The 11,188-nt window shown below is 37.7% G+C and overlaps 2 protein-coding genes across 5 annotated transcripts in view; both read left to right on the plus strand.

The window, feature by feature from the left end:
- Positions 1-1,758: 1,758 nt before the first annotated feature.
- Positions 1,759-4,827, plus strand: dnal1 (dynein, axonemal, light chain 1). Its single transcript, XM_027014067.3, has 8 exons — positions 1,759-1,844; positions 2,429-2,467; positions 2,579-2,688; positions 2,803-2,858; positions 2,997-3,052; positions 3,223-3,349; positions 3,469-3,609; positions 3,828-4,827. The coding sequence occupies exons 1-8, from the start codon at positions 1,842-1,844 to the stop codon at positions 3,875-3,877; spliced, it is 582 nt and encodes a 193-aa protein (XP_026869868.1). The 5' UTR covers positions 1,759-1,841; the 3' UTR covers positions 3,878-4,827.
- Positions 4,828-5,135: 308 nt separating this feature from the next.
- Positions 5,136-11,188, plus strand: part of tedc1 (tubulin epsilon and delta complex 1) — a 16,531-nt gene continuing 10,478 nt past the window's right edge. For 3 of the 4 annotated variants that reach the window (XR_014125698.1, XM_027014027.3, XM_081722209.1), the window contains exons 1-6: positions 5,136-5,328; positions 5,627-5,717; positions 5,927-6,135; positions 6,993-7,160; positions 7,259-7,345; positions 8,557-8,643. Coding sequence is in view for 3 of the 4 variants with exons in the window: in XM_027014027.3 (XP_026869828.2) it covers positions 5,179-5,328; positions 5,627-5,717; positions 5,927-6,135; positions 6,993-7,160; positions 7,259-7,345; positions 8,557-8,643 (792 nt within the window). In the remaining variant the exon portion in view is untranslated. The remainder of the gene's footprint in view (positions 5,329-5,626; positions 5,718-5,926; positions 6,136-6,992; positions 7,161-7,258; positions 7,346-8,556; positions 8,644-11,188) is intronic. The other variant, XM_081722210.1, reaches the window with a different exon arrangement.

The raw sequence follows: 11,188 nt of genomic DNA on the forward strand, positions 1-11,188 counted from the left end.
CAAATAGTCTGCAACAAAAGTCAATAAAGAGGCCATGGCTTTCAACTGATGCTTAGCTGATATAAGGGGGCCCAATGTGGTTCAAGAAAACATTATATATACACCATTAGGACATGTGACTATTGACTCAAGACAGGTTGGATCTATGAATTCATGTTGTTTATGCCAAATTCTGATCAAGACACCCATATGCCACAGGTGAAATTGAGGTTTCTCCAACCAGGCAATGGTTTCCAATGTTTACCTGTCCAATTACAGTGATCCTGTGCCCACATCAGCCTCAGATTGTTGTTCTTGGCTGGTAAGGGACTGCCTTAAGGTTCAGTGTGTTACATTTATGGCATTTAGCTGGAACTTTTATACAAAGCAACTTACAATTATGACTGAATACTGAATATGACTTGAGCAATTGAGGGTTAAGGGCTGTGCTCAGTAGCCCAACAAGAGCAACTTGGTGGAGGTGCTTCAACCAGCAACCTTCTGATTACTCAAGTACCTTAACCATTGAGGTACCACTGCCCCTGCCACTGATGTGTTGTGTGTTCACAGATGTTTTTTTGCTCACCACGGTTGAAGAGTGGTTACTTAAGTTACATTAACCTTTCTGTCAGTGCAAATCAATCTTGCTATTCTCCTCTAACTTCTCTCATCAACAAGGTGTTTCTGTCCACAAAACTGCCACTCATATTAATTGAAACTCTTGACCCGTACCAGCAAATGTTTATGCATTGTGTTACTGCTACATGATTGACTAATTGGATAATTACACAACTAAGTACGTGTAAAGGTATTCCTTAAAATATCATGTCATGGTTAGTCTGTCATGGTTAGTCCCTTCCTGGCATCTGTTTCTATGGTTACCCTGTCTAGTGTCTTTTGTTTGTTTGTTTGTTTACTTCCAGGATTTCGTTGCCTCATTAGTTTCACCTTTTTGTTTCCTACTAATTAATTCATGTATTTAAACGTGTGCGCGAGCAGTCTCGTCGCTGATCATTATCCTAACCTATCATGGATGTAGCCTTTTTGTTGTACTAATCCCTGTCGTATTTCCTCTGCCCTTTGTATTTGTTCTAGCCTGTTGTGTTCTCGCGTGTTTTCTCGTTTTTACTTCGCTGCTCCTTTCTCCGTTGTTATGTTGTGTGTTCGTTTTGGTCGTTTATGTTTCTCCTCTCGGCGTTAGCTTCCGGCTCGCGTTACAGTCAGTGTAATCACTGGCCTTCAAACAATTTATTCCAAATTGTAGCAGACTGCAAAGTTACTGTAGGATTTCACCTTTACCTTAGTACAAAAATACAATTTAGGATGTGTAGGCTATGTTATAAGAATGCTCAAATGCATGCATTTACACCCACACACACCTGATCACATCTGGCACGGACGTCTGATACTTATCGTAATATGTCTGAGAACTAAGCATTTATTATTATTTACCTTTTCAACTCCAGGTTCATTAATTGTTATTAATCTCAAGGCATATTATTAAGTAACTGGCCTACTATGAATTACCTAGTAGGCTAACTACATTGAAACCAATATAAAGGGTATTTAAGAGTGGGGATTGAGAATATGGACCCGACAGTGATGTCATTCGTCCGTACCTGTTTTATTAGTCCATACGGATATTTTATAGTGCTCGTTGTGCTTACTTTTTATTGGTTAGCAGCCCACGTCAGTGTGGCCTACCCTGTGTTCCCCATGCGTCGCTGTCAAGAAATACCAACTACAAAAACGTAACCGGAGTTTCAGCGTTTGCATTGATGGAATTTAGTCACGTTGGAGGATGTTAAGATAGCGCATGCGTGTAGTGGGATGACAGTTCCATAGCAACCACTGAGGATAACATGGTGAGTGGCTAATCCATCTTTCAAAAATTATTTATTTCCAGTAAATGATAGTAGTTGCAGTATTGCCGAAGGGAATATGATACGAGAATTTAGAAGTTTCAAATACATAATATGCACTGAAAAAAATGTATGTACTCAGTAAAATAATTGAGATATTTTTATTTAGCTAGCTAGTTGGCTAACCAAGCCAACAACCAGGAGTCACCGTGTTAACAGAACATAATATACTATGGGTTATACTGGCTAACCTAGCTAGCCAGCGAGCTATCTACCAAACTGGCTAGGTTAACCAGAGAGCATTAGCGGAGCTATTAGCTAACGTTATTTAGTTTGCAAAATAAACTGCAAATAAATGTGATTTTATGTAACTGGTTAAGATTTGTTCTCATTACAAAAGGTTACCCGAATAGAACTGACCACATGTTAACTTGGTATCAAGCAGACGTAATACAAATGGATGTTAATAACTCTTAGTTATCACTGGTTACGTGGGTAGCCTGCTATGTTTGTACAAGTATTGGAGGTTTTGCAAATATAGCTAACTTAACCTGCAGGGTCATATAAAGGATGTCTTATTTCTTTAGGCAAAAGCAACTACTATTAAAGAGGCCTTGGTAAAATGGGTAAGGACTAATCAATATATGCTCCTGCAAAATCAAATCTTGCAGTTTTAATTAACTTTATAGGTGTACAGTTATAAGATAATTATATTTTTGCTGGTTGGTTTTCGTTAGGAGGAGAAGTCAGGAGAGAAAGCCGGTGAGGCTAAAGCGGTGAAGCTGTATGGCCAAATCCCTCCAGTTGAAAAAATGGATGCATCTCTCTCAACCCTTATCAATTGCGAGTGAGTTTACTCTTTGCATTTAAATATTTTAGCCTATTTCATCTATCTTTTTAGTTAATTATCAATTTTTTCTGTGTTTTCTCCCCACATTGTTTGCTCTTTTGTATCATCAAGGAAACTATCACTGTCAACGAACTGTATTGAAAAAATTGCCAATTTGAATGGGCTAAGTGAGTATTTGAATGGCTTAAGTTATGTCTCACATGGAAAATGTAAAAACATCCTTTATGTTTTCAAATGTTTAAAGAGATTGTTACTTTCACAGCAATTATCAGCTGATGATAAGATATAACATATGTTTCTTTTAGAAAACCTCAAGATATTGTCCTTGGGCCGTAATAACATCAAGAATCTCAGTGGCCTCGTAAGTGAAAAAAGACATCTTACCAAAGGGAGAATATAAGTATCAACTTTATAAACTTTATATTTATAACAGTAGATGTTTAAATCATAACATTTAATTCCAATGTCCTAAAGAGTAATAAAAGTATTAAAAATATGTATATTTATTAAATCGGGCTTTGTGAACTGTAGGAGGCAGTAGGGGACACATTGGAAGAACTATGGATTTCATATAACCTCATAGAGAAACTGAAGGGAATCCATGTCATGAAGAAACTCAGAGTCCTGTATATATCCAACAATTTGGTGAAGGAGTGGGGTAAGAGTGTTATCCACTCAATAAAATAGCATGCAAAGAACATTTATAAAATTTCGGTGTCACTGTTTTGTCATAACCATGTTGTAATTGTACTTGATTACTTCTGTGTTCCAAAATAGGGGAGTTTGTGAAGCTCGCAGACCTTCCCTCATTGGTAGACCTGGTCTTTGTGGGGAATCCTTTAGAAGAAAAGTACTCTGCTGAAGGCACCTGGATAGATGAGGCCACCAGAAGGGTCCCAAATCTAAAAAAACTTGATGGTATGACATTTTGAAAGCTCTACTTGCTTTTTGTTACATAAAGAAACATATAGAACTGCAGATAAAACATGGATACAATTTTACTTTTAGTCATATGTTTTGGTACGCATATACCACACAACTACTTAAGGCTAAGCCTACTGATAGTAGCATCAGTCATTTGGAAAAGTTTGGGAATTAAGTGTCCTAATGGCTCTTTTAACTGATTTCATCCTTAGGGATCCCAGTGATTAAGCAGGAGGAGGAGGAGAGAGAGGGAGAGACTTAACACAGTCTATATTATATATTCATGGTAGTAGAATTTTTATTACTCAAATGCCAGTGTGTAAACAATTAAAAGACCATGCAATATTTGCAGATTTTTAAACTTAATGTGTATTTATATAATCATAGGAGCTAAATAAATTCTCTTAGGTTTTTAGCACCTATTGAAAAGGCTGTTTTAAAAATGTATTTACTCATATTTAGTAGATGGAATAGTTAAAGATTATTAGACTGGTAATATATGGTACTAATGCACTGCACCAGTTTACCAAAAAGGATTGTGGCAGTATGTAGCTTTTCATAGTTGTTCTGACTGGTTGCTTAGTAAACTATGAAAAAACTGTAAGAGACTTTATACCTTTTAAGGGCATACAACTTTGATTTAACAATTAATCTATGCCTAAAATAATTTGGCATGTGTGGAATTTAAAGCTTTTATCTGAAATAGTTATGTATATGGGGTGTTTCCTCCCCAGATATGTATATTTTATTGTAGTAAAGCTTTTGTACTATTTGTCCATCATAGGGTTGCAAGTATTCAGTATAAAAGGACTACAACTGTGCAAAAGAAAACAAAAAAAAACAACTTATGCCAGTGATCCTGGTGTCAGGTTTTGTAATAGCACATTACTTATCTATTGTATATTTTGTTGCACTAAAACGTCAGAGTAAAGCTAATGGAACAAATGCAAACAGATAACACTTTCTAGAACTGTTCTGTAGAATAATAAATCTAATGGACTATTATATTAGAAGTATTTTAAATAAATGGAGAATCTTTTTGGGTTTTTTAAGTTTGCAATAGTTTTTAAAGATTTTGTGATACAACATTTTTTAAAACTTGATTTTACTTTGCTTATTTTTAGGCATGTGTATATGATATGCATATGTGCAATTGCTGTCGTGTGTTTTGTAACATTTTAAAATATTTGAAATAAAAGGACATGATTGTGAGTTTGTCTTCACTACTAGGCATAATTTTTTCGTGTCTACACATACTGGGAAACGGGGAACATTTTTAAAGGCATATTAATAAAGCAAAATTATGATTAAAAAAATATGTAGCTATACCAATGCAGGCCTTAGACAACTGGTTTTACGAGATGAGTGAACCTGTGTTGTCAAGGGGATGAAGGGACGCGGAGAAATTGTGAAATAAGGAAACAGCGACGTCACTTAACTGGCGGTCGGCGATTCTTATTGGATGACAATTGTAGCGATATTACGCGGAAAACTTGTCCAACTAGGAAGTTGATGTCGATTCATAACGATTAACCCCATCAGCGTCCCCCACGACACGCATATATGGACTATGAATCAAAAATGCACCCAGAGAAGAACGTTAAAGTCAAAGAAGTGATCACGACACTTTTAAAACTTCTCTCGGCTGTTGGCATTGGGCCGGTACCAACTGCTGAAACGTTTAGGCGAGCCAAATTCAACAAGACGGAGGCGGTTAGTAGGACAGTTTACTCCATTCGGAACCAGCTAGCGTTAGCTAACCTAGCTAATTCATTGTTAAATCAAGAACTGATGAGCTAGCTTCCATTCTGTTCAAACACATTTTCCAGTAAAGTTATCCTTTCCTCACAGATAGGGAGATATGTTTTCTGAGAGCGGTTTTAAAACATGTAGAGCTGTGTGAAATGTCTCATTTAATATCTCGCATATAAAGGCCTTCGTCTAATGGGATTGTAGAGTGAGAACAAAACCTTGGTTGTCAACTCACTAGCTACTGTGTTTCCGTTTGCAGGCACAAGACTTATGGAGGTTACTTAATACTCTCCTAATGAAGGTGTTTGTACAGGACCATGAATGCAAAGAGGCAGCATACCCAGACTTAGGTATAAAGCTTGCCTTAACCGTTTTATTAATACTACTAAAATTAAAGTAAAATGCTGCATTCGTGAACTCATCATGCTAATTCTAGCGATCAATTGTTGTTGGCCATGTTAGTGTTTCTAATCAAACCATCATGTGAATGTCATCTCATCCTAAATCTGCGTCCGTGTTTTATGGTGTTCTGCGGTGAATGGATGCTGTCTGCTTTCAGATTCACAGTTCAGGTTTGTGAGTAGTGCTCTGTGGCACAGCGGTTATAGGGGCTGGTGGGTGGCAGGACCCCGGGCCTGTGGGAGTAGACATGAGGTTGGGAGCAGAGACTTGCTGCTAGCCTTCGGCTGGGTGATGGCTTCAGGGAACTTGCTCGTGTCCTTGTTAGGAGAGAAGGGTCTGGAATTAGAGCTGCTCTCATCTGCTAAGGTAAGGCTCCGACATTTGGTTCAGTGTGCATATTGTAAACATCTACTTTCACCACCCACTTTTTTCCTATTAAGAAAAACTTAATCCAAAACATGCTAATATGAATACCTGACCAAAAGGGTTGCATTCCAGATTTAAAGGCCTCTTTTTGGCCAAGCCTGGGTAATCATTTTATTAAATACGACTTCGAAAACTTCATCTGTAAATATTAACTAAGAAAGAAAGCATTAGCATTATGCCAATAGTCATACTACCCGGTCCTTACTTATCATTAACTGCTATCCATTTTTATCCATACGTCAGACATAATGAAACTATACTGGGGTTATTGAAGAACACGTTATCGGGAATCAACACTATTGGCCTGGGTTAAACTAGTACGAACCGATTTCGGTTTTAAATTCAATGACTATGCAGGAGACGCAAAAGCATTTGCGGATTGATCCAGCAGATGGCAGTATAACACACTTTTTGAAAAATGAAATACTGTATCGCATCAAGAAAACATCGTTTTTAGCTTGGAATGCTAATTAAAAAAATCTTATTTAATATCCCCATAATAATTATTTCCATGATTACTTGCAGATGACGGATGCTTGTATGCTCAAAGATGGAAGATTTAAATAGCAAATTAAATAGAAATCAGAATTAGTTTCCTTCTTTTATTGATTGAATTACTAGATTAAGAAACGCTATTAAAATAATATATTGTTGAAATTTGTCAGTATATGAAAGTACATAGTTCAGAAGACTTGGTTACATTAAATTGCTCATCACTGAGATGAATGTGTGTGTGAGTATTTTATGTTACAGCTCTACACAGCTCAAATGTCACCTGCATGTTCATGGTCTCCCAGGGTATGCATGGTCTGGAGGACCTGGCGCTGGATTTATGCGCGTGTGGCATGGATGGAGCATCATGCAGACAAGATGTGAGGACCCTGCAGTGGCAGTATGGTAAACTGAGGCTGCAGTGGCGGAGTCTTATAGCAACCCAGCAAGAGCAAGCCAAGCTTACACATAAGGTAACTGAGTATGTCATAGACTCATAGATATGGGGAGATCTAGTTCCATGGGGTGAAGAGGTGACTAAACGTAGTTGTCATCATATCACTTTCTACAGGTTTTCTCCAATCTTGGTTCCTCCTCCATATCTGAGGCCAGTGTTGTTGATATTCCTGATATCCCAAGATCCACTGCACTTGACAAGGTGACATATAAATCATATTGCAAGCACCTAATACAGAAGGATACTGAATAGTTATCCATTGTTAGAAAAAGAATGAGCAACATTATAAGTAACAGTTGTGTTGCACTTATTGAGACGTTTGCTGCAGTTATTTTTAGATGCAGCATGTGGGCGTGTGCATCATTAGCCATCATTGGCAGAAATGATGATTCTCACCTCCTAAATGTGGCCCTGTGTACTGATTTCAAAGAAAGAATGTGCAGTCTACTTCTTGGCTGCCTGTCTTAATGGTGTCTGTCAGGCACCAAGATTTTTCTGGAAGTGTGTCAGAGATGGAGGCACACTTCGCTTCTTCTGTCTCCTCTCTCATTTCTGACAGACAGGCTGGTAGGCCAGGAAATCCTGCATGTTTGAAGTCAGAAAGATTTTGATCTTTAAAGTCTAAAGACTCACATATTTTTCTCTTCCATCCCTCTCTCCTCCACTGCCTTTTGGGGGTGGATTTCAAGCATGTATTTGCACTGGGAAAGTCTTTTTTTGTGATTCTGTGGAAGAGAGACGGGACTATTTCAGATTGTTTATGCCATTTACATGGTGCAGCAAGATAGAAATGAGGCTGGAAAAAGTGCAATAAAAAAAGAGGTACAGATACAAGTCATTTTGAGCAATTGCATATCCTACCATGTGAACTTGCCCCACTACAAGATACGTCAGTTATCACTGCCCCCAGGGCAGGTAATGTATAAAGTGTCTTAATACTGAAGAATAGTCTCCTGTGCCCATTCTTGGTTCTAAAACAGTTTCTCCTCTGCCCATGCGAATAACTCTATTCAAATTGTGACTCTGAACAGCAAAAACTAGGTCTAGATTGGGTTTGCTGCATTTTGAGGAACTGCAAGGCAAGATGCTAGAAACTCAGCTAACAGCTCAGCCTGCTAATGCAAGGCAGGACAGGATTTCTGTCTTTCTTGTTCTGCCTCACTATTCGACAGTGTTTGGGACCAACTCATGTTGAGTTATTAGCCTTTGTCTCCCTCAGCCTTTTCTGTAAAATTGGCAAAGATGTGAGCCCTTAGCTCTTCTTGTGAAAAGGCTAAAAAAGATCTCAAAAGAGATGTTTCAGACATCAGAGAAAGTCTTTGTACTTTTACTACACATTCAGGCTCTTTTAAGTTACAGTGCATTTGATCTACAGTTAATATGCTCAGCTCATGTGTCGCATTACTTTTCAGGATCTGGAGCACATACAGTGTTTGAATGGAATACTTGAGGCATATTTGGAATGGAACGTTGTGGAACCATTGTTCTGGTGCTGGATGGTATGCATTTCTCCATGCAAAAGTCTGCTATGGCAGCATACAAACATTAGCATATACAGCATACATACACAATCTTTAAAGGGAGTGAAAATATAGGCCTACACAAACATCTAGGAATCTCTAAACAAACACTAAACTGATGTTAGTGTTACCTTTGCATCTGCCCCCATAAATTTCACAAATGTCATCTTTTATCTTCTTTACCCTTGGTTTATGGAAACATTCATATAATTTCTTCCATGTTATCTTTGAATTTTAATATAGTTGTGCACACACCCGGGTTATATAATAGAAATTTGGCCATGTTTTAAATTCACAGTAGAATGCTCTATTTTACATCTAATTTCTGATATAAAAAATAAGGAAGCGAAGTATATTAATTGCATATCTTAAACTCATTTAGAAAATGATTTCTGCATGATTTTTCAGTCTGTTATCTTGACCTCTCATCTGTTAGCTGCAGTGCAAGCAGTGCTGTTAAAAATCTGCTGCTGTTGAATTTTGCAGGCTTTACACCCCATTTTAATTAAATATAAAGCACCACTTTATGTTAATAGAGTAGAGCAAGGTAGTAATGCAGGGGTCATGTGAGGACATGCACATTTCGGTAAAGACTCATCTCTAGGTGAGTTTCACACAGTATTCAGGGATAACTTCCAGGAGCACTTTAAGGTGGTGATGAGGAGGAAGGTCCCATGTTTCCTGCACCTGGCAGATAAAGGTGTGATTCTTTTTACAGTGCAGTTGCATTCCTTTTCTGTTTGTGGTTCATCAAAGTAACAAATAGCTCAGGTTCAGAATGTAAAACCCATCCCAGGATTTAGTTCCATCCACCTCAAATTTGCTAATTAGGCCAAGCCAGCAGGTAGACTTAATTGATGAAATCATCTAGGTAATACAGAATAGTGGCAGGACTTTTACTTTTTGAACATGAACTTTATACACCTCTGCTTCTAATGCATGTTAGTTCTGAGACTGAGCTTAAAAAAACCTCTAAAAAGATTTACATGGAAATGAGCAAATAAAAGAGGACATCATAGCCCAGTAATTCAGTTTCAAAGGTCTTTATGAGAAATTGAAATTGAATTCAATCTAGCCTTTAAAATGCAGATGAATTCCCTGTACCACAAACCAAGAGAGAGGGAGTGGAAGTCAAATAGCAGGCCTGCAGCATCAAGACGAAATCTATAGCCCTTAATGAAAACCAAACATTTTAAGCATACAGTGCTGTTTATACAGGATTTTCTCTATACACAAGACAGATGGGGAGCTGCTTATTGTCTGTGTGAACTGGCCATTCCTCGCTTGAGATCCTTCTCAAGAGTCATAGTCAGAGTCAGACTCAATTGATTTTGCTCACTGGCTATTAAACAGGAAGTCTGGCTTTGAATAGGCCAAACTGACTATAGTTAGTACTACTATTCTTTTCTAATCACAGAATTTTGAGGTTATGAATAACTATATAACAAGGCAAGAACAAAAACAAGTACATAAGAAGGCAAAGCACACTTTCTTCATTCTTTGTAATGTCAGTGTCATTACTATGTGAAATAATGTAGAGGTTGATTGTATTTATTCAAATCCCTGGTAGGCGTTTACCTTTCAGGCAAGTATTTCCAGCCAGTGTTATAGAGGAGGACATTAACATCTATTTCAATTTATACTAAGTACATGGAATAATGACAATAAAATTGAACTTTTCCTCATAAAGACTAAGAGCCTTCCTCCATTTGCCTGGAAATGTCATTCATAAAAATGGCATTTATGAGTTAAAAAAAAAAAAACACCCTGTTTTCAGAGATGAGCATTTGAAAACATGTCATTGTCTTTGTCTGCTTTTAATTCCACTATGTGTGTTACAAAGAAGGGGGACCCAAATGTTTCCCCCGAGTTGTTCATGCTGCTGTTTAAGGTCTATAGCACTACGTACATAAACCAAACAAAACATAATCGTGCCAAACTATTGAGAGCATGAATAAAACTGGAAGAGGTGAGTAGATGTCATGATGGTGTGACCAAGGATGTTCTGCTGTTTTTCTGATGTTACTCATTTAAATTATGTAAATTAATTTTAATTGAAGGCTAATTTGTTGCTGTATATAATCAATGGGCAGTGTGGCTTTATGCAGCATTAACGCATGTCAAGACTTATCAGATTGGATGAATAGCTGCTGTTGTGATTTAGATTGCCTTGGCAAATACATGAATTGTACTTGAGATTGGTAAGATTGCTGGGACCTGTTGGAGCAACTCCAAGTGCACCTATAGCAACTAGTATATTGGTAGCATTGACTTATGTCAGCTACTTCTGCTATCTATGAGTGGTACATACCATGCAGGGGCATATTCTGCCATGGAATCCCCTCTATTTCCATAGTATCCATGTCCCCTGTATGTTTGAAGCACTCTGTCATCATATCCTCTTTGGGGTCTATAGCTTTGGATGTACACTTCTGGGGGAGAAAAAATTGCCAAACCCAAAATTAAATTGAATGGTCCTAACAACATTTCATAGATCAGAAAGTGGGGGGTGGGGAAACCCAAT

The sequence above is a fragment of the Electrophorus electricus genome, chromosome 10, assembly GCF_041902795.1.
Source record: "Electrophorus electricus isolate QZ-2024a chromosome 10, ASM4190279v1, whole genome shotgun sequence".
Taxonomy (NCBI): Eukaryota; Metazoa; Chordata; class Actinopteri; order Gymnotiformes; family Gymnotidae; genus Electrophorus; species Electrophorus electricus.